The sequence below is a fragment of the Pteropus medius genome, unplaced genomic scaffold (genome assembly GCF_902729225.1).
Source record: "Pteropus medius unplaced genomic scaffold, Ma_sr-lr_union100, whole genome shotgun sequence".
Lineage (NCBI taxonomy): Eukaryota > Metazoa > Chordata > Mammalia > Chiroptera > Pteropodidae > Pteropus > Pteropus medius.
Window position 1 is genome coordinate 33,019,477 of NW_024344378.1, and position 25,107 is coordinate 33,044,583.

Sequence of the window (25,107 nt, forward strand, 5' to 3'; positions counted from 1 at the left end):
AAAGAAAAGAAAAGAAAAGAAAAGAAAAAACAAAAGAAAAGAAAAGAAAAAAGAAAAAAAGAAACTTTCTAGATAGCAACTTTCAGGGTGGGGAACTTTGTCCATATTTTTCTTCTATTAAACTTAAAGTATTACATATATCTTAACTCTCATTATGTGGTATTATAAGACAGAGTCCTTCAATATTAACATCTCTAAGACAAGCACATTTGGGCCACTGCAAACATATTATGTTAAATAGTCTCTAGGGAGCTTGATGACTAATACATCTTTTTAAAGGAAATTACTTACAAAATCTAATGCCAAGTCTTTTATATTTTTCACTCTTTCCAAATAAATTAGAGAGGGACGAAATAATGTAATACACAAAGTACTTAACACTAAAATCAGTTATGGCATCTACTTTTGCTCCTTCAGGGATTTTTCTCATTGGAAATTTTATGTCACTAAGCTTTACCTGGAATTATTTGTTTGTGTTTGTTCAAGTGTTAGTAAATAGAATTTAATATTTTTTCTCCATATTTATGCCTTTCATTTATTTTTCTTTCTTTAATGTTTTTCTTTAATAGCACTAAGAATTGTCTTAGTGAGAATAATTGTTCAAATAGAGGCCTTGCACTGGATTTTCTACCATACGGCAATTCTTGTTAAGAAAACAAAGTGCATTGGATGCCATTTTTGTAGCATTTTAATTAAGGTAAATTATTGCACAGACCTATTAACTTTTAAAAATGAACTATAAATTAGTATTATTCCTTTCTGTGGTGTGTTTCATTTTCCATTTAATAACAGAAACCCTGGCTAACTATAAAGGTCAGACAAAAGCAGCCTTACCATCATCATATTGTCCAAAGCAGATTGCAGAGAGAGAGCCAAGGATAATCCCAGAGGCTAACCATTTCCAGAGATAAAACTGTTGTAACATCTTCTATCAAGTTCCACTCAAGGCTGATCTGAAATAACAAGAGGGAGAAAGAAACATTTGACAAGTTCATTAATCTGTTATAGGTAAACACAACTGTCAAAGCACAGAAAAGTCTTAATGACTTCATAGTTAATTACTTGTGCCATGTTGTCCATTAACAAAGTAACACACTTGTTCAATACACTGGAACTCTTTATCCACAGGAATTTGCAGACAAGTAATCTCTGAGAGAAGACATCTTCTCCGTTACTTACTTTGTAAGCAAGTAAGTTGAAATTTAACATACTGATAATATCAGAACTACACTCTCTTTAAAATTGAGACTCTGTGAGTGAATCACATGTTAACCAATTTAAATTATGAAATTTATCTTGTCTATAGCATAGTTTGATTATTAAGTGTAAATTGTTCCACAGCAATTTAAGACAGTAAACCAGTTGTTAGTGTCCTACATTTGTTTTACACAATTAAGTATAAAGCACAATCATTAAAATGCTAATTCTTTTTAGTACAGTGATAAGAGATTGATTTACTATGCCAAGTAAAACTAAGCATAAACCATCAATTTTTACCACATCTGTCCTTTGAAGCATTTGGATAAATTTTGTTTTAATTTATCTGTTTTTCTTTGCAAGCTCCCAGTAAATAAAGAAATTGAATGAGATATTAGTAGTGAACACACCAAAAAATCTTATTGAAAGAATGATGTGCTCTCAGTTTCTTTGTAAATTGAAGAATTTATTCAATTGCTCAAAATAACTCTGATTACGGATCATGGTAGAAGAAGGATAGGAACTCTGTTTCTCTAATTCAGAAGTTCCAAACTCAAATGGCTACAGGGGACAAGAAGACAAAAGAAAAGAGCGAATTAACCTAAAGGGATAATAGGATGAGGAAAGTCATGGTAAACTGTGGAGTGCAAGATTTGTCTGAAGAGACCAGCTGGTGCTCAGCTTTTGTCAATAGTTGTCTATGGAAATGCAAACCAGTGTTGCCAGGTCTTCTAGTTTTAAAGAAGATGGTAGAAATCCAAATTTCCATATGAGATTGCCCAGTGTTTAAATATTGTCCAATTCTCTTTACAGACTAAATGCTTCTGGCTGGCCATATTGTTCTCTGAGATCCTTTGGTTTATGACTCCTGCCCAGGATCGTCTCTCCTAGACTAGTTGTTGATAAACTTCTTCAGAATGTACAAAGGAAATATTTCTAGTCCATTACAGAAAATGACTAGAAAATGTTCAGAACACATGGCTCAGAGATTTCAAGGAATATGGAGACCTAGAACAGCTTGCTGTCTTGCTCCCCTGAAACCTAGGGAAATTTAATGCATTCATTGTCTCAAATCTGGAGTACGCGAGTAATGGCTTTAATTTTTTTTTTTTAATGTGATAACATGAAGAAACAGAAAAAGTAATGAAATAAAAATAAAGAAAAAACACTTAAAGGGTATTTATTAGTAAAAAATTAAAGGAAAATAATTTTTATCAAACGACAAAAGAACAAAGTGCATTCCCTTGTGGGTCCTTAATCTACTAACTTGACTTCCCTCTTACTAGCTTAGTTTTTAGTATTATGCTTTTATAAATATGCTATTTTCTTTTGCTTCAGACTCAAACCTTTTGGTTTCATTTAACAACCTTCAAGATGAAAACAACCGAATGTGTCATAATTTTAGAATCATTAAAGCCATTGATATTATTATGTGTTCAGAAAAAGAACTTCTTGATTTGTAATCCTGTACATCTATTAATTAGATTATATTTTTACTTTAGAAGACATCATAATAAAAACTTGTATAAAAATCATTTAGAATAGATAACAATTCTTACCACATGGAGCAATAAGAATATTTGGAAGAATGTGCTACACTTGTTTATTTTTGAATAAGGAGAAAGATAACAACTTTTCTATCTTATATTTTTACTACTCAATTTATATTTACATTATTTTCAAAACAATTTTAATCATTTCAATGGGCTCAATATTTACAGTCACCTAAAAATTATGACTCACCATATTGACCTGATATCTCAAAATATAGAGCACATATTAACTTAATAAGAAAATTCAGTAAAGATATAATAAAAAGATACCTCTTGAAAAGAGGCTATACTCTCCATTCAAAAGACTAAAGACTAGAATGTTTAATACACTTATTGTGCTAATCAGGAGACAGTGGCATTTCTGTCATCAAATAAGGTAAAACAAATCAGACACTAGACAAGAAACTCTTTTCATTACTAGTTTTACAATCACTAGAACTTCAGGAAGAGTTCTTATAGATAAACCCCCAAGTCTTGTTAAATGATTGTGGACAAATTAAAGGCATTTCAAACAACATTTCCAACATGGTGTTGTACCTTTATTATAAAGTCCTTTTCGAACTCTGCCATGTTCTCTGAGTACAAATTTTCCCTCCAATTCTCCTTGGCCACTGTTGTTATGCTCTAGCAATCTAGACCTTGCCAGTTCTAAAAAGGAATGTAGCTGATCTATAAATAAGTTGATCATACCTACTTTTCAGGAGATAATTTCATTGGCATATTCAACACTCTAGCATATCCAATAAAGATAAGTTTTGCTATAGTGATTTAGAAATAGTATTCTACTGTCAAAAATATTGAGGAATAAAAGCATTCCCAATTATGTTATAATCTTACATGTAAGTAGTTTGAAGCTCATGAAATTTATGATATATTTTCCATAGACTTAATATTTTACTGCATTACTCAAGATACAATATATCATTTTTGAATTACACTTCATTTGTATTCCCTACCAGATAAAGCTCATATTTATTTCTCTGGCATTCAATGTTCTTAGAAATTCATTTATTCAACAAGGACTTATAGAGGGTCTCTGAGGTGTCACTCACTCTTCTAAAAAGTTGAAAAATATCAAGAAAAGAAGCCCATTCAGATCTCTGTTCTCATGAATCTTACATTCCAGCAACATGAAAAAGACAAACAAAAAACATAAATAAGTTATATAACATGTTAAAAGGTAGTAAGTGACATGAAAATACCAGTTTGTGTTTTCGAAATTTTATACTATCACTTGACACTTAATTCTCACTCAGAAAGTTAAGTAATATTATATAAAGCAATCAAAATGCTTTCTGACTACATAACTGAAAGAGAACTATTCCAACAACCCTTTCTGGAAGCACCCTCAATGATATTTACTACTCTGAACACAGATTGCTGTTCATCTCCCAGAAGGAGAATAAAGACCTTTCACTGCCTTTCATTTTTAAGTATAAATCCAAAAGCTGGCAATAGATAAAGTCCTGCCTTTGTCATGTTTATTTCTGCTGCTTGCATCTGGATTGGTTGTGGTGACACATAGCAAAAGCATCCAAGGTTGACATCACAGCACTTTTCCCTCTGGTACATTTTTGACAATGTCAAATTTTCTTCTCTTTTTTCTTTTTCTTTTTCCTTTTCTTCTTCTTCTTCTTCCTCTTCCTCCTCCTCCTCCTCCTTCTTCTTTTTTATTTTTTTTTTTTAGCTTCTGTTCCTGACTGCTATGTGAAAAACCACTAATTTCTTTGATATATCAAAGTTTGGAGTTCACTGCTGAAATTAAGATGAGAAATCTCATATTAATACTGTGTCAGGAAGCAAGCTAGAATCTCTCAGTGAAGTGAGAGGTATACACATGCATCTGCCCTTCATCAGTCTGTTCAGTTAAACTCAGATGCTCCCAATCTCCAACAACATCTAGATATAGCTATAAAAATAAAAATTGTCATTGCTCTGTCTTCCTTGCAAGAAATGTATACTATCCACATGCTAGGATAAAGCAAACTTTCTTTTAAAGTGACCTAAACTATCGAATAGAAGGAAGACACAAGGCTTTCCAAATTCACAACATCTCACCACACCAAATATGAATTTCCTTAACTAACTGGTTGGAAATCTTCTATGTCATCACAGTGGGAAACATCAAGAATGCTTTTACCACTCATAACCATGACCTAATGAATCAACTATTTCTTTTTTTCTTTGCAATATCAACTTCAAGAAAACACAATTTCAGAGATTCTTTCCAATATATTCTGTCATTCTAAACTAAATAACTTTATTTTTGTATTATAATTTATATATAAATTATATTAATATCTATAAATAAATATATATTTATAGGTAATTTATATCACATTTATATATAGTATAAAATATATATTTATAAAATATATTGTACCTATATAATATAGAAAATATAATGAAATATATTCATGTATAATATAAAATATATTATATTTTATGTATAACATATCTATATAACAGTACATTAGTTTTACATATAAAATCTATTTAAAGAAATGTGCTTATATTTTATTTAAATTTATACTATATATATAGATAAATATTGATATTATTTCCTTTTTATTAGTCATGAGCTGAATTCTCCTTCAAAGATGAAAATGGCCAGATCGAAGCTAATTTTAGGTAAGGACAGAAAAATAACCTATGTTTTCACTGGGCACTGTGAGATCTAAGGTACTTCTCCAGCCTGGCTCAAACGAGGTTTACCTGATCTCTGGAAAAGCTAACAACTTGTTGACATGCCACATTGCTTGAGTGTGTCTTGATTCTATACTTTAAAATGTATGTTTATTGGTGTATGCTCTCGCTCTCTTTCTCTCTCTCTCTCTCTCTCTCACACACACACATATATAAAACATGAAGATATATGTAAAGATAATACATATATAATACCTATATATATGTGTGTGTGTGTATATGTATAGAATATATATGTAAACACACTCTATATATATACATACACATGGTGGGATCAGAGTTGATGAAAATAATTTTTTAAATGAGGAAGAGAAGAAATCCATAAGAACTAACTTGTCATTACTTCAACTGTTTATAGACAATGTATTGCATTTAAGTTTTAAACATTTTAAATATATACCTAACTGCTGTAAATATAAATGAGACTGTTTTAACTCAGAATACATTTCCTGAAACCATATGGTACACATAAGGAGAACACAACTTTAGACATTTTTCTACAAACTTTAGTAGACCTTTGGAAAATTCAATCAGTACCTTAACATGTGTAAAGGAGTCTATTTTTTTTTTTTTTAAATGATAGGTTAATCAAAAACTCTAAATGAAAAAGAGAGGGACACTGGTTTTCTTTTGGGGTAACACTCCTCAAAAGGAAAACAAATCACTGACAAATATAATTTGCCTATTCGATTTACATTAAAGATTGTATCCTACTAGATAAAGCCAATATTCAATGTAATCAACGGTTATACACTATATGTTAAAATAATCTAGCTATGCTAGTTAGTTTAATGAAATGAATATCAGAGTTTTAAAAAGAGAGTGGATTTCAAAACCTACATCCACTATTGCTAACATACTGGATATTCATTTTAGTGTTTATACAAGCATTTACTCAATAAGAAAATTTTAGTATATTTAGTGCATTTTATATACTCTGCTTCTACTGCAGAAATTAATCAACTTAGTTTCTTCATAATGACTTTACTATTGAGCAAGCACCATATTTTATACTTTTTGCTTAAAATGTCATTTCAAAGTAGTTAAATGATTCCAAATTAGGGGTATATTAAATTTTACTTTCAAATTTTAGGGATTTTCATTAAATCTATGTTTTCTAAACTATCATCTAGATTCTAGTCTTAGACATACATTATTTTCACTAATTTCTTTGAAAAATAACAGGAAAAAATTTAGTTTGAAAGGAGTAAGCAAAGGCCAAGTATTATTTTATCTGTGGGATGTTTAACTTAAAAATATAACCAAATAAATTTAAAACTAAGTTTTAGAGCTCAGGCCAGTGCATGTGTGATTTTAAAAGGAAATTTGAAGGAGATTTCTGTCATTCTCTGTCATAGGAAGCAGATTAGGACTAATCATGTTTGATAAAGGTTAAACATCTCAAAGAAATACAAATAAATTGATGAATAAATTATTCTTCTCTTAGAGAAAATCCATTAACAAAAGTCAAAGTACTAAGTGAGTTAAGAGAGATAGAAGTTGAAAGTGTAAAACTACCAGTGACTTTTTGGATGTATTATAATAACAAATCTGTCTTTGCAATGGGAGAGATTCATGGTACATTCCTAGTTCTGCAATTTCTTTGCTGCATGAATGGAAAACTAGTGAAAACTCCTGAGGATTGGTTTAAAATTAGAATAATAAAATCCATTTCATTTTGCTGTAATTGACAGATGAAAACTTGAATGATAAAAAAAATTAGTAATAGATGCACTAAAGGATATTCATTTTTAAAATTTACCGCATAAGTATTTACTGAGTGCTAATCCTGTGAGGCATTTTATAAGATGAAGAGACTACAGCAGTGTGAGGAAGAAAAAAGGAATAAATAAATAAATTATAAATAGATAGATTGATGGATTGATTGATTACAGCCTTATAAGACACTGAACAAAGGACCTAGCTAAGTGGTGGTAGAACTCCTCAACCACAGAAACTCTGATAAAATCAATGTTGTTTTAACCTACTAAGTTTATGGTAATTTATATCTAACAATAGCAAATTAATATGTGGAGGATCTGATGAACATGTATATATTTACATATATATTTAATAATTTAAATCTTTAGATGATAGTTGTTTATGGGATTGAGGGTAGAAATGGAAGTATTGAACACAATTAAAGTGGGAAATACACATTCAACAAAGAAGAGAGTGGTCTTGCACAGACCAATAGTTGTAGTTTTAATGAAATGAATTATACCACAAACATTATCTTCAATGTTGTGGCACAAGAACTAAACATTTCTATAAGTGTTGCCTTTGGCCAGGTATTCATGAAAGTCTAATGTACAAATATTGTTTTCCTAAAGTTATAAGATAAGAACAATAAAGAATAAAAGGTCAAAAATAGTTAATTTGAAATACTTTATTCTATTTTCTTGGGTCTTGAGTTAACTTCTTATATATATTTTTTAAACAAACTAACCAGAAAATATAACTGTCTATTTTTAATAATCTTCCCTTATCTGCCACTCCTTTTAGAGTAAAATATATTAATTGTATTTATATTAATAGCATAATGACAATTATAATGATAACATAAACCAATTTACAGGTATAAATAAAAGAATAAAGCACAAATATGTTTCCTAGTGCTAGAGTTACAAAGAACTGCTATACAGTGTAACTAAAAAGTTAGACAAATAACATGTACAAGTTAGTTAGGATTGTTTTTTGGAATATAGAAATTTGAATGAGCATCTAATTTACTTTTAAAAAATCACAAACCAAAATCTTATTTAGATAAATATAATTGGAAATCTATTTATTATATGTACCTATGCACTAAAATAAAGTTGGAAATTACAAATTAAAGCAATTATTTTTTATTATTATTTATGCCTATAGCACCTGTTCTTCCTAGGTGGTCTCCCATCCAACTAACCAGGCCCAACCCTGATCAGACATCGGGCTTGTTCAGAGTGCATGGCCATAGACCATAGACCGTGGCTCCACTGGGATGCGAACCCAGGACCTTCCGCGTGTAAAACAGATGTGCTAACCGCTACACTATGGAACCACGTCCAAGTAATTCTTAATATTCAGAAAATTGCATTTCATATCATAAATTGTAGTTTAAAAATAAATGTAATTTAAACACTAAATATAAATTATTTTAGATATAATTAATTATAAAAATTGCATAGGTTATTAAAGTCTGAATAAGATATACATGGGAAAAAAAGGAGAAAATCACTCCCATGTAAGAGATAAGATTAAAAAAAAGTAGAGAAAAGGTAATTTAAAAAACAAATTTAACTAGAGATAGAGACTGAATAGTGGACTAGCAGGTGACAAATTTGGAAGTATATATACTAATCATCGTACAAGACTGGTAAATCCACGCTAACAAGATTTAATAATAATAGTGACTATTGACATATTTAAAAAAGAAGACATTCAAAGTGTAGATTCACTTGGTAGGAATACATAGAATGGATTTAAAGAGAAAAAGATGAATAATAGGTAGACTATGTGCTACCGAATGCTATAATTATGTTTTATATCTTCTGTTTAAATTGTGAAAAATAATAAAAATGGAGCCACTTAAATATGAAGTTGGAGCTGCTATACCAGAGGAATTGCCTTGTACATCTTACTTATCAAACCTTTGAAATATTTAAACTGGCAAAATAACCTTTGGACTGGACCAAATTAACAATTTATTCCAAACAATTGCTTTTGCAAAGGTAACAGGAAAACAGACATGCTGACTACTAGACTGAAAATTAAAGACATTCTTTAGAATTAGCACCACTAAGTATACCTAAAGAATTGGTTTATTTGCATTTGTAAAAATTCCTTCTTTGACTTATTAACACCAATAGAAATTCCTTTCTTCTATTCATGTAATTATTTCTCTTTCCTTTCTCATAAAAAACCCTTACCTTCTCACCCTAATCAGAACTGTATTTGGGTTTCTACCTGAACTAGTGTTTCCAGAATATTTTATTCACTCCCAAATAAATGTTGTGGCCTCTCACTTTGGCCTCATTTTTAGGTTAACAAAATACCTCTAGCAGAGTTGGTTAATATTTAAAGGACAGAAGAAGAAACAAAAAGCAATATTATCTGGTCTCAGAGCATTCTTTTTAAAGAATAGCCAGTATTATAATTGTAAAATTCTGTCCTAACTGAGAATGATAATACAATACAATATTTGGATTCTTTATGTTTGAGGTACAAATACAATTTAAACAATTTTTTCTTACTCATACAAGAAATGCTTTATAAATAATGAAATAAGCAAATTTCACTCCTGTGTCTGAGTACACTGATATTAGTAGAGCCCTGTGTAACCTATAATGTATATTTTTAATGTGAGTCTTCCTGAAAAAAAAATCACCAGAAAGAAATGAACTTGAGTCACATAATACTATTTTAATATTTTTGTTGAAATGGCAAAATTAATGCAAAATGATAAGTACCTACTTTAAAGAATTTTTGGAAAACAAAACAAACCATGTATGGAAATATAAATTATTGCATTTTTCTACTTAATTAGCATTCTCGTCTAATGAAGGAATAGTCACTTTATAAAGTAACAGTTTTTCACTTAGAATTATTGCTAAAATTCAAAGGTTCAAGTTTTTAATTATTATTCATAAAGCATAAAGTGTAACTTTTAAACTATGAAAAGTCTCTGATTTTACATGATCAGCAGGATATTTCTCTTAGAAAAAATATCATTAAAGAGTATTAACTTTCACACAAATTAATAGCTAGAAACAGCACCCCCAACACCACTTTCCAGTTTCAGACATGGATGAATAAATCAGAATCGGGAATTTTTTTGTGGGTGAAAGGAAGAAGTCTTAAGATTAGAAACTTATTAATGTGATATCCATGGGCAAAGATGAAATTAGATCTTATGGATGATTTTGAATTTACAATTTTAATAATGATTAGTACATAGTGAAAGGAAGAGTTGAAGAAGAAATAATTTCATCTCTCTGCCCATGCTCAACAATCTGTCATGCATTTCAAAAGTATATTTTACTAAAAGCTTGTATACAAGGGGTATATAAAGATTAAAAAATAATGAAAATATAATTGTCGTGAGATAAAAATGAGTGTTAAGTTATAGAAAAGAGAAATTGTGGAGGGGTGTGTGTGTGTGTGTGTTAGGTTCATGTATTAAGTAGTCACAATTATTTAAAGAAGGAATCATAAATGAATAAGAATATAAGATTTATCAAGGTACTGTTAATAAGTAAAGCTTATAGAAGGAAAATGGAAAAGCTAGAGATTTGCTGAATTTAAACTGATATTGGATTCTTTGTGGAAACACAAACCCAGTTTTTGGTCTTCCAATATTTTTGATAAAATGAAGTATCTAGATTTTAATGTGAATTAACAAATATTAAACTTTTTAAATTGAGCTATTTTTAACATATGATGTTGGCCAAAAATATAAACAAATAACTGCTTGTGGACGTGGTTCCACAGTGTAGTGGTTAGCACATCTGCTTTATACGCAGAAAGTCCTGGGTTCACGCCCCAGTGTAGCCACAGTTCATGGTCTATGCCATGCCACCCTGAGTAAGCCCGATGTCTGATCTTGGAAGCTAAGCAGGGTCAGGCCTAGTTAGTACTTGGATGGGAGACCACCTAGGAAGACCAGGTGCTGTAGGCACAAATAATAATAATAAATAATAAAAAAAATAACTGCTTGTGCTATCCAGCTGATGATGCAACAATTTGAAATGACCATATTGAGAGTTTATCACGAACTGCCCGTTATATAATTATAGCTTTCTCTCTATGTTTAGGACCATAGTACTATGTGATATTCTACAAAACCTCTATTCATAGTCACATTCTTTGAAAATTATGTCTTTCTTCCTGAAAAATATCTATCTCAGTAATATATGCAGTATCTATAAAGATGATGTGCCAGGATGCCCAGAGTCTCCTGAGTGGGAATTTTAATACTGTTATCAGAATTTTCTCAAAAAGAACTTTCAGCAATGGCATGTAGTTACTTTAAAAAGTAATACAAAGTGTGTGTGTATATTTATAAAAGTTTTCATGGATGCACATCTACCTTACCAAAGTAAGTATGTATTTAGGATATAGTTATCATTATTAGAAATTTTATTCTTGACTCAAGTATTGATTTACATTCTTAAGTTTATATTTAAAGATCACACAAAATTCCAGGTTAAATTCATATCGATGACATTTACCTATATTTTTTCTATTATTTTTAGGGTTTAAGGATAGTTTGAGACAATATTTTAAACAAGGTTTTTGTATTTGTTATTTATCTTTTGTGAGCATCACTAAGACTGGTATTTCAATTTCCAATGAGAGCTTGTATTCGATTTTAAGGTTATGCAATTTCTCCTCCATTCAAAAAAAATCAGTAAATGATTGCAATCATAAAACTTGTTTCCAAATTTCAATAAATTGTATCAAATGTAAGCCTTCCTAAATGAGTTTCAGACTGTCATCAAAATGACCTTGAAGGTTATCTTATATATGACCATACAGATAGAATGAGAATGCATATATATTTTTATACTTAGAGAAAACAAATTTTTTAAAAAGATAATATCTAAATATTACAGGAAATAATACTGACATAAAATTGAATAAAACAACAAAACCTTGATTATATCGTTGGAATTCTAGAAACATTTGCAGACCACTTGTGTCATCAATGTGAATTTCAAAACATATAATAGATAATAAAATATATGATATAGTGGAATTTGTTAATATAATCTAAGAAAATTTTCCTGTGCATTATTATATTAAAGAGAAAAACAAATTATTTATATTTCATGATATTTACCAAAAGAGGCTTTAGGGAAACAAAAGCAATAGCGAAACATACTCTGTTTATGAGGCATTGTTAATTAAAGTGGGAAATATTGTGCACACAGATTAACCTCTACAAATCACTTCTCTTGAAAACACATGAGTAGACTAATTGTAATATTTTAAGTTAGAATTAAAATTGTATCATGCACTATCTTCTACCATACATGCAGAATAAAAACTATTCCAACTGATATATTAAAAACTTTAAGTGTGGCTGGTGTCTATAATTTTTTTGTAATCTCATTCTGAATAGAGATTCTTAAGCAATAGTAATTACAGATGAGATGAGAGTCTGGCAATAGTGATTTGTTTAGAGAACGGACAAAAAACGTAATAAGATAATGAAAATACTTAGTCTGGTAAGGAAGTTTTGTTTAAATTTCTGTATAGAAGTAAAATACTACTGCAAATTCAAATGAATCTGTTGATTATTTTAAAAATATTACTGTTACTTAGCTCCTTAAAAGCAAATGAAATAAAATCGTGTTCCAATTACTTGTGCACTTCTAAAATTTGGAATAATTTTAATTCTTGGGGATATCACATATTTGATTAAGAACATTTTCCTAATATATCTCCATGTGTGTTTATTTGTGTATTTGATATATAAGTAAATGTGTGTTAAACTGCCAAGATAAAATATATCTAATCAAAACACGTGTTATTGAAGTTGATTAAATATATTTACTTTTTTACAGCTATTTCTTATTTATGAAAGAAAGTTAGGTTTTCTCCCTCAGGATAATAGTGATAAGTTATCTATTTCTCCTGTTTAGGGTGACAAATATAGCAGTTAGAGAGGAATGAAAAATAAAGTGAAGCCCCTAACTAAATAGAGATAAAAGATCAATAATTCAGCACTATATCTGTAGAGATTCTTTTCAAGGTACTCTTCAGGGTCAGGTTTGAGGTTATTTTTCTCTTTTCCACAGTGGAATTCTACAACTTATGAAAACAAACCTGAAGTTTATATTTGCCATATCATGCTGAGATGCATTTCTCCTAACATTAAGTATTCAAAATACAATGGTTAGACATATGTGTGTCTTTTTAATCTCTTTTCACTTTTCTTGAAAACTATTGCTTAACAATAGTTTTGTTAAGGCCTTTATGAAGCTCATATTTTCTTGAGAAAAGAGAAAACATACAAATATAATGTAAGTAGTTTTAGTACTTGCAGATAGACATAAAGAGAGATGATTGGAATAGGGAAAGGGTTGCTAGTTATTTAAGATACTTAGGGAAAGCTGTTTGATAAAATGACATTTGAACAGTCACTATAGAAAACAGTATGAAGGTTCCTCAAAATATTAAGAATAGAACTACCATATGACCCAGCAATCCCTTTTCTTAGTATCAACCCCAAAAATTTGAAAACATTTATCTGTAATGATATATGCACCCTGACGTTCACTGCAGCATTATTCACGGTGACCAAGACACAGAAACAACTAAAGTATCTTTCAATAGATGATTGGATAAAGAAGATCTGGTACTTATATACAATGGAATATTACTCAGCCATAAGAAAACATGAAATACTGTCATTTGCAACAACATGGATGGATCTTGAGAATATCATGCTAAGCAAAAGAAGTCAGAGGGAAAAACTCGAGAACCATATGATATATCACCCATATGTGGAATATAAAAATGAAAGTAACAAGACAAACAAATAAACTAATCTCATAGACACAGACAACAGTTTAGTGATTACAAGAGAGAAAGGAGGGAGGGGGGAAGCAGAAGAAGATTAAGGGAGTCAAATATATAGTGATGAAAGTAGATGACTTTGGGTGATGAACATACAATGCAATATAGACATGAAGTATTACAGAATTACACACTTGAAAACTATATAATTTTATTAGCCAATGTCACCCCAATAAATTTAATTTAAAAATGACATTTGAACTGAGATCTGGATCAAACAAGGGCTAATTTAGAGAACCCCATCATTGGGAAGCAGGCTCTGAGTTGGGAGCATGCCAGCCATGGTTGAGAAACAGCAAATAATCCAGTTTAACTATAGCACAATTAAAGAGAAGGAGTTAGCAGTAAATGAGATGAGAGAACAAGAGAACTCAGGGGACTAGAAGAGTAAAGATTATGATGGGATATGTTATGATAGGGGAGAAGCAGATTTGAAGTAACATCAAGAGTCTGACCTAGACAATTAAAGTCTGAAATATCTATTGAACCACCAAATAAAAGATGTTCCACACACGGATATCAATGAGTTTGAATTTCAGAGGAAATACAAAGCTGGCAGTCATGGAAAAATCATAGAACTGATAGGGACTGTTTATGGAGTGAGTATAAAGGGAGAAGAAATGGGACTTGTAAATATTTTGCTATCAGAAAATTAAAGAGGATCTAGCTAAAGCAACTGAGAAGGACCAAGAGAAAGACCCTGAATCTAAGTGAAGAAAGAGTTTCCAAAAAGAAGAGGAGAGGAATATGCCAAGTACTACTGATAGGTGAAGGAAGATAAAGATTGAGAATCAACAATTGGGTATTTGGTAAAACAAAGTCACTGATATCCTGAAAAGAAATGGTTTCAGTGGAGCAGTGGAATAGAAGCCTTCCTAGAGATTTTTAAGAAATAGAGAGAGTTTGGAAAATTCTTTTTTTTCCCCCTTTTTTCTTTTTTCTTTTTCTGGTTTTGTTTTGTGGCACAAGTAAGCAGAAAAATGCAGGGCTATGAAGAGAGTGGTGATGATTAGTCAAAAAATTGGGTGTGTGGGTATGTGTTTGTGTATGCAAAAACAGGTTATTAGTAACGGGATAATTCATGAAAGAAGGTAATGCTGACAAAGCAGGAGAGTGAATGTAATTGTAAGAGAGTGGTCCTTGGCTTGGTAAAGGGAATGGGCTCCAGTGGTCATGCACGGTTCATCATTATTTCTAGAGAAGGCACAGAATACCTGGATAAGAAAGGTGTGTTGAAGGTTTGAGAAGAAAGAGATGGTATGCAGTATTCATATGGAAAACAATAGTATGAATTAACTGGGAAAAGATAATACAGTTCCTGCACAGAGATGACAGGCCACTTGAAGTTTTTGTTTTTTTCCTTTTTTTTTTCCTAGTCATATTCAGCTATTGGGATGCAGGCAAAATGCAACTAATTTATTTGGTTTACTGTTACCTTTAATTTAAAAAATTCCTTTAAAATTTTCCTATTAAACAAAATATTTTAAATCTCATACTGAATCTTAAATAAATATTTTCAAAGGTGGTATTTATTTAAAACATTTGAATAACAGCAGATAATGAAGCTGCTCTTTCTCTTCTGTTATATTAACTACAATTTTGGCCTGAATAACTAAAATAGAACTAGGTGTTTAAAAAATTGAAATGAAATATTTATCTAAAACTGTGGCTCCCATCCATCACCATATCTTACTAATAATTTAAAAACTATTATTATATAATAGGCACATTACATACTTATAGAGGATAAGGTGCTTCAGGGGGTTCAAAACGGATTCCATAATCAAGTTTCAGAGGCAACAACAATTCTTCGGCATTTATATTATATTTTTAGATACTTTCCTAGGTACTTCAAATAAATATTGTTTTTTAATTTTTATATAAAAATGGTAAAAATAGGCATTTTAATTTCTTTTGAGAATGAGAGGTTAGGTGGTCTCACCAAGATCACACATTAGAGGCAAGTCTAGAATCAAGATCTTCAATTCCAGGTCCAATGTCTTCTCATAATTCTTCAAAGTCCAAGATATCTTAAATACTGTCATGTGTAATGTAAAAGCCTGGCATTAGTGTCTGACTAATCTAAGTTGCAATCCTGACTCTGACCATTACATGCCACATCACCTTGGGAAAGATTTTTAGCCTTTCAAAGCCCTAGTTTCTCCTTTGTAAAATGTTAAAGAGATAATAAGAAAGTAGCCTAGGAAGAGGTATTGATTATACCAAAGCACGAGAAAGTTTTCAGCGTTGTAAGAAAAATGAAAAATAATGTAGTTTGCAAAAAATAAGAATATGATCACATGAGGAAGGGAATTCAAAATTTTTAGGGAAGTTATATCTGAGATGAGCCTTATAAGGGTAAATAAATCCAATGATATGTGTTCGTATAAGAAATGGAAGAGGAGAACACACAGACACAGGAGGACATATTACGACTGAGGTAGAGATTGGAGTGATGTTGCCATATACCAAGGAATTCCTAGAGTCACTAGAAGCTAGAAGAGGCAAAGATAGATTTTCCCACAGAGCCTCCAAAGGGAATACAGTCCTGCTGATACCTTCTTAGAATTCTGACCTATAAAATAATATATTTCTATTGTTTTAAGCCTCTAAGATTGTGGTAAATTGTTATGGAAGCCTTAGGAAACTAATACAATGTTTGAACTGAATGTATTAGCAGTGTACTTTATGTGATATTCTTGAAATTGTTTTTATAAAAGAAAAATACTGTGTTACAGTGTTAAGGTAAGATTTCATATCTAATAGGAATTAGGATGCTATTTTGTGCTGGAAGATAAGGTAATCTTATTGTTTTTGTTTTAATAAATATATTACTTCTCTATTGCTGGGAATTTAAGAAAACTATCCTATTATTAGGAATTTGGACATATATCAAATATGATGATATAAATATCTACTTCATGCATAGCAAGTTTCTAAGCAAGCAGGAATGGGATCAGTGAAAGAGAATGAACACATTATACTGGCTCGTCCTGAAAAAAAAATTAAGCACTGCCATTTTTTATTAAAAATATTGTTTTGAATAAGTTGTAAACATACTAAAACTTAGATTTGCCCTATCTCTAAAGCTTAATTTCGAAGCACCTAAATGATGGAAAGATAGTGATTAAGTCACACACCAGGAAATGTCCAAAATGTCCAAGCGTGTCAGCAGCTTTCAAGAGGTAAAAGATAATGTCTGCTAAAAGACTACTGATATTTCATCCACTATTTTGAGGTGTAGCTTAAAGGGGTAGTTAATGCTATTTACCTTCAGTATTCATAAAAAGACAATTCTGATGATTTTCAATCAGTTCAAAGAAGACATTCTATCATGGAGCCCATTTGGAAATCCTCAAAAATAATCAGTACAATTTCAAGTAGGTAGAAAGTATCTTTCCTGAGCAAAACGTTAAATTAACAGGTGAGAACTTTTAGTAGAAACCTGTGGATAGTGAAAGAGCCACTGTGTATCACAGCTCATCTGATTTTGATTCCTTGGTGAAGAAATAAATCCATATTATTGTGAAATGTTTTCTACTGACCTCATGGGCTCTACCAACTACATCGGAAGGAATGCTAAATCTCTTACTAACATGAAGAGCAGTACCAGGATTCTGAACTACCATATTGTCAACTGATGATGTTCCTCTTCACCACCCAGAGTTAGCTGATTTTCTGGAGGATGTTTTGAAGCAATTGACTAAATATCAAGAATTTCTTTAAAATTAATTGATAGATTATAAAGATACAACAGAAAGTTCTATCTCAAAAGAATTCGATAGCAAGAATTCCATTAATGAGTTGACATGTGGTAGTTTCTAATATGGATTCTGATTTAAAATACACACACACACACACACACACACACACACATACACACAAACACTTCTCTGATCAACTAACAACACTTAAGAGCGGGTATTAAATGTTCCAATGCTGGAGAAAGTGCTTCTAAAGGTTAGGATTCAAATACAATATTTTATCAATATCTATGAAGTAAGCTACTTAAGTTCACCTCTTTTTGGATGACAGATTTTAAGATGAAATAATAATGTTGGGGAGCAGGGCATTAATGGCACTCATTATGTTGTCTTTTTTAAATTTCTGTTTTTGATATTAATAATGCTAAATCTAAAGGCAGTAAAATTTATAGCAGGTTTGTTATAGAACTTTCAGTTAGGAGATAGAGAATTTCTCTGGAAGTTAGATTATCTAATTTTAATGTTAAATATACAAATACCACCACAACAAAAATAAGTTTAACTTTGGACATGCTGCTTGATAGATTAGTGTTTTAAGGAATAGAATAAATTCCATAATAGGAATTGTATCTCCCCATGGGCCTGCTATGAAGATAAACTCAATTGCATTTTCTTGGAGAAATTTAAGATGGTAGAAGATATCAATGTTCACTAGTGTGCATTTCTCTCTTCATTTGTAGGAAATAGATACTCTGCTTCCCATACTTTACAGGACCATGTAAAATATTTGAGAGCATGAGACGAAGTGATATATGTTATTTCTTGACAGAGGAAGTAAAAATTCCCAGTTCAACTATCTAGTCTCTCCCTTCCCATGGGTGGTAATCATGGAAGAATACTTATATTAAGATTTAGAATCAAATCCAGCCTGGGTTCCTAAATCATGATATGAAGTATGACTACCCTAGATACAAGAAATAGAGGAGGCTTTGCATGTGTCAAAAAAATTTTTGTTGGTTTAAGTCATTGTGATTTTAGGATTATTCATTAATAACCCCCTTAATGCATATGCATGAACACATACACACATATACATATATACACACACTATATGCTATATATACCATATAGCATATGTTATGTATATGCAGTCATTTATAAATTTCATTTATTATATCATTTATAAATTACATTTATCTATCTATCTATCCACATACCCACATACATACACATTAATATTAATGAGAAAAATACATTAAAAAACCACAGAAGATACTAGTTTTCATGTATCAGATTGCCAAAATAAAATTTAGTGATTTGTGTAGTAAAAAGTATGAGAGAAAACAGGCACTTTCTCATACATTGCTAATATGAATATAAATTCTACAATTTCTACTAGAAATAAGATGATAATATCTACCAAATGTTAAAACATATGTACTACATTAAATAATAATTCTTTATTTAAAAAATAATTCTACAGATATTGTCGCATATGTTTTCAAATAACTTTATATGCGGTATCTGTTGCAATATCAAGATGTGAAAAAATCAGAATGTACACCAATAAAAAATAGATAGATAGATGATAGATAGATAAATAGATAGATAAAGTTCTATAGTAGAGATGGAATATACTATCTGCATCTACTGAAAAGAATCATATTTATACACTGAGGTAGAAAGATTTTCAAAGATATATTGTTAAGGAAATAATAAAATTATCTAGTTTAATAAAATCTGAATATTTGTATTGAATCTTCAAAGTTTTACATTTTTTTGCAGAAAAATCTAACAACAGGTACATGTTCCATTTAATAAATATATATATATATATATATAAAATGATGTATTTCATTTTTATTTTATATAAACACCTACATAACATCTTCTACTTGAAATCACAGAAATAATTTCTTTGTATATCTCTCTTAATGGCACAAGTAGAAACTGTTACAAAAGCCAGGCTTTTAATCAGTTAAAGCAAAAATCTTTTTGCTTTTAATCAGTTAAAGCAAAAATCTTTCACATTCTAGTGGCAGGTGTATATGTATATTTTCTGAACAAAAGCCATTTAATATCTCACCATGATAATAAAAGAAGCTTATTGTTAAAATCTGTATGCTTTAGGATATATAAAAAGAAAAGTAGCTTTGAACATGTCAAACTTATTAAAATAAAATTTTAATAAAGATGTTCCAAGTTTCATTTTCTATACTTAAGAAATACTCAGGAGGTAAAGAAATCATTTAGGTCAATACTATCTGGATATTTAAATTAAATCTTCAAAGTGTGCATTTTCTTTATAGAAAATCTAACAACAATAATTTACACCTTATACCCAAATGAAATAATTTTCAGTGTACTCCCTCAGAGAAAAAAATGTATGAGAATAACATGTCAATATACATTAAACAGAGAAGTAGAAAAAATACATCTTATCTCTGCCAGAAGTATTAGAATAAATAATTCAGCAATTCCCTTATTATGTTTTATACTTACATTTATATAATATTTTAATTGAAAATATTGTTCAAATGAGCAACAGTATAGACAGTAAAAGCTAATTAAAATTTATATTACCTACAGCTTAATTTCATTGCTCATCATGCTGAGATATGCACTCATATCCTACTCTTTGGTCCTCTATCTCCCTACATCCATCTTTTCCTCCTATCAACCTATTACCTTTTTTCCTTAGTTAATCTATTCATGAAGTTATGTGGTTCTTACTTTCAAAGTGGATCTTGACCTCATCCACTTCATTCCATTTTCAAATTAACCACCATGTATGTATACATTTGCATATATGTATATTTATGTGTACATGTATACATATATATTCATAAATATCTTTCACATACATAAGCTATATTATATATGGCATATAATGTTCCTTTTTTCTAACTCTTATATGGAAATCTAAGTCCAAGAGAACAAGATATCCAGTTTTAATGATATGTTTTAGAAAATTTAAATTGTCTACTATTGATTGGACTATTATAAATATATAGACTTTTTTTCTAGGAAAAAAGTGTAAAGTCTCTTTAATACTTTGGCAGGTTTTTTGGGGGGTCAGTATTAAAAATTATAATGTAATGAGTTTTGCTTTAGATTATTTTTTAAAGAAAATACTAATAGGAAATGTATCCTGAGTTACTTTCAACTACTTTATTTAGCAAAAGAAAGTCTTCACTGTATTAAAAAGTATTTCTGAGGTTCAACTTAACAAAAAAAATAGTCAGCCAGATAAAGATATAACTTAAAAATTGAGGATAAAAATGCGGAAAGGGTAGAATGGAAAGGACAGAATGTGAAATTATAAAATTTACGTTTGAGCCTTACAAGTGCATTTATTAGTTTGGTAAGCTAGGTAAAATACTTACTCATTTAAATCTCAATTTTACTCCTTTAGAGTTGAGTTAATCATATTAAATCAAGAGGATTGCTGGGATACTAAAACATAGTCACTAACAAATGGTAGTTGACTCTGGATGAACATTGAATAAAATATTTACTAAATTTTCATCATTTTCAATAAGCAGAATTACAACATAAACTTTGCTTTTCAGAATCCAAGTTTAACAAATGCAGATGTTAAAGATAAATACTGTATTGTCTGAAAAGTATACAGTTTCAAAAAATACAGAAATTTTACTGAATATATCAGAATGTGCTTAGATAAGCATGCTTACATTGCTTTTCTCCTTCTATCTTAGTTTTGAAAATCTTGGCATGTAAAATTAGAGTTGCTAGTTAGTAATGATGCAGAAATAAGCTAATCCTTATTAAAATTTCTGTTACAACTCAAGAACTGCACAGAAGTTAAATTTCAAAAGCAGTATTTCTAAATCAACTATGAAAGGCAATTACCTTTTCAATAAGAAAAATTCATGAAGAAAATTTGACATAGTAATAGCAAGTGGTATCTCCACAGAAAAAAGAACCAAAGCTTTCATTTATACTTGGCCATTGTAAATGAGAAAACCTGGATCAGTTCAGTCAATATTTATAGTAGGAGCATTTGTAAAGTCACAATAAAGTTAATATTTAAAAAAAAAATAGATGACTTGATAAAGAGATCTTAGGATGATTAAAACTTCCAGTGCTCAAAGAATAAATTAATATTTTTAAAATTTATTAGACTGAATTCTTGCTTTCTCAATAATATTTCCAAAATATTCTTATTCTCTTTTAATCACATTGTTTTTTCTACAATTGTGTAATTGAAATTACCAAACCTTAAAAGAAGAATTCCTGCTAATATTAGTATTTATATTTATCTGCATAAAGGATAGATTAAAATGTGTATAAAATAGGTCATGTTTAAATTTTTAGCTAAATGATGGTAATATAATTCATTCCACAAGTATATATATATATAAAATGTTGCATTAATTAATTAAAACACTCAAATACAAAGCATTCTTCTTCGGATGTGGTAATTACAAAATTTCCAGAAGTAAAGAGCTTACATATTATGTAAAGTGTTCATAGAAATTGTTGGTCTCTAAACTAATAATTTATCATCAACTCATGATACTCCTAGAATTTTTATCCATGGGATGTTTGAGAGAATTTGTGTTTGTTTTTTGGACTGCTATGTTAGGGTACTTTGAAGATAATACACAGTTAAAGTGAAATGCATGGTCAAAAGCAGTCATGAAACAACTTTGTTTTGTCATGGTGCTGAAAAGTGTGTGTGTGTGTGTGTCTGTGTGTTTGTACATGCACGCACGAGCACCCACCTGAAGCTGTGGGGGAATAACACGAGGAGATGATGGTGGAGTCCAATATCAAAGGTTTCAAACTTTAACCCACAGTATTAGAATTTTGTATTTTAAGCAACAAGAAGTCTCTAAACTATTAATAATACTAGATCAACTAAGTTCTTCAAGTTTGTCACCATGATTCCCTAACTTTTAAAACTACCTATTATGTTTGAAGCTCTGCTTATTACTTCTGTTTTCCTAGAAAAGCAAGAACTGCAATACATATATAAGATATTACCTTTTATAAAATCTGATAATTGGTTTAGGGAGATGAAGGTTAGTGAGAAAATGCCAGATTTTTCTCAACTTTCTGCTCATGAGAGAGAGGGGTTCTCTAAGCAGTGGAGTGGAGTCTAAGTTCATGATCTCAAATGATTCCAAGAGAGATAGTATATGGTATGATGGAAATGAAAAAACAGAATAATTCCTGACTGTGTACAGCAGATTCATAATAGTGAAGAGCGGAAGAGGAGAGTCTGTTTTTTCTAATATACTTTTCTTAATAAAATATTCCTAATAGAAATTTCAGATACAAAAACCCAGAAATACATTACATCCTTGTTGAAAAAGCAGCTACCATAAGTGTCTAGATTTGTAGATATATCTCTGAAAACTTTTCAACTACACTATCGTCTATTTTTTTTTGTATTTTATAGACACTGTAGATATGAACAACATTCTCCAAGAAAATTGGATTTCTGAATAAAAATTTTCTTTACACCCTGCCTGTGATTCGTATATAAGACTTAGAGAAACTGACAGCTTTGGAGAAAATATCCTATATCTTCTGTAGGCTTTTTACTTATGGAGTTTAAGTCATTCAGAAGTTTAGCTTTACTTATTTTACAATCTTTTTTTTTTTTTTTTTTTTTTTTTGGTGGGAGGGCAGGGAAACCACCAAATTAGAGATATATTTTAAAACATATGAAATTCAAGATAACATTTAATTATAACTATATTCAAAGCTGACAATTTAAAATGTCTCCAATAATTTTTATTTGTTCTCAAATTACTTGCTTCTGTGAAAGAAAACAACATATAATTTTAAACCATGATTCATAGATAGATTCTTTTAGCTTAATTTATTATATTTTCTGCATACATTGAATTGAAATTATAGACTACTTTTTTGATTTAGATCAAGTTCTCAAGATATGTCACTTATAAAGAGATATATTTTCAATTTTTATCTGTGCACCCCTGTGTAGAGATAAACATATCACTATATACATACATACAGACATGTATACATACAGGTGAAGCACACCTCCAAGGCAAGGACACATCTATACTGCCATCTGTTTTGTGCCTCATATAGTCATATTATGTATGAGGTAAAATGCAATGATAAATTCAATCTATCTATAGAACCCATCATTGCTTTTTAACACTTAAATCAGTATACATTTATTTTCAGCAGGATTTTAATTCTACTAAAGTTCAAATTATCCCTTACTGTTTAAACTCTAAAAATCGAAATAATTTCTCAGGCATTTATATTTTGATTTCCTCTCAAGTCAGATGCTTTGTAGATGAATTCTAATTGGGTTAAACATTCTTCTCAAATTTAGCCTTACCTGAACCAGCTTATGCATAGAAAATAGCCTGCGAATAGGAAATGGCTAAAACTTGTGATTTCAGTTACATAATCTCTAGCAATATAAATTTTGTAATTTCTAAACAAAGTCATATACCTAAGATACTCTTAAACCTAAAACAGATTAATTCCAGACATCTCTGATGAAGAATAATAAGCTAACTCATCAATCCAGTAGGAACTTCAATCTCAGGTGCAGCGCTAACAAAATGAAAATGGTATGGTAAAGTTAAATGAGATAATGATACTATACATTTAGCATGAACACAGGCACAGGCACGAAATAAGTACTCAAGTATATGAGAGCTATTCTTAACAGTTCTCCGTATATCTCTCTGTTTACACTGAGAATTATAATCTTGACAATTGAGGTTCTTTTTTAAGTTTCTTCCATTACAGTTAGTTACACCTTACCTTATATAAACAAATGTGCTCTCTCTGTGAAGTGTGAGATTCAAATTCTAAGAGATCACCTCTATGTAACAACACTGTATGTAAGTTAATTCTATTTTAAAAAGCAAATGTTCATATCCAAAACTTGACTGCATTTTCTAAGATGTGGGTTTCTTAATCTTTTGAGTAGAAACAAATAAGCACTTTTTACCACTCTATCATATTAAAAGGGTAGTGAAAACTTTAGAACTGTGTTGGACTATTAATTATCTAATTCAGTTCCTGAAGAAAAAATAGGCTCTAAAAGTATTTTACTTCTTCAGTAATTTAACTTTCAGTGAAATCTATATTTTTTATATCACTTATCTTCCACTAGAGAAGTATTTTCAGATAAATAAAGACTATAAATTTGAGATCTAGAATTGACCAGATTAGAGAGTTTTGGGTGGAAGAGGGGCCATGTCCACCAGAATAGGAGTCAATGCTAAGATAAATAGTGGGGGCAATTCTTACACTTCAATCATTGTCAGCTTGTACCATTTATAAAGTGAAGTTTCTAAGATTATCAGAGATTGAATAAGAGAGGCGAAAACAACAACAACAACAACAACAGCAACAAA

At 30.1% G+C, this 25,107-nt stretch overlaps 1 protein-coding gene across 2 annotated transcripts in view; it reads right to left on the reverse strand.

Moving 5' to 3' along the window:
• PCDH15 (protocadherin related 15) overlaps positions 1-25,107 on the reverse strand; it is a 730,119-nt gene that overhangs the window by 614,262 nt on the left and 90,750 nt on the right. For both annotated transcript variants that reach the window (XM_039871826.1, XM_039871827.1), the window contains exon 2: positions 835-953. In XM_039871826.1, the coding sequence (XP_039727760.1) occupies positions 835-925 (91 nt within the window). In that variant the 5' untranslated portion in view covers positions 926-953. The remainder of the gene's footprint in view (positions 1-834; positions 954-25,107) is intronic.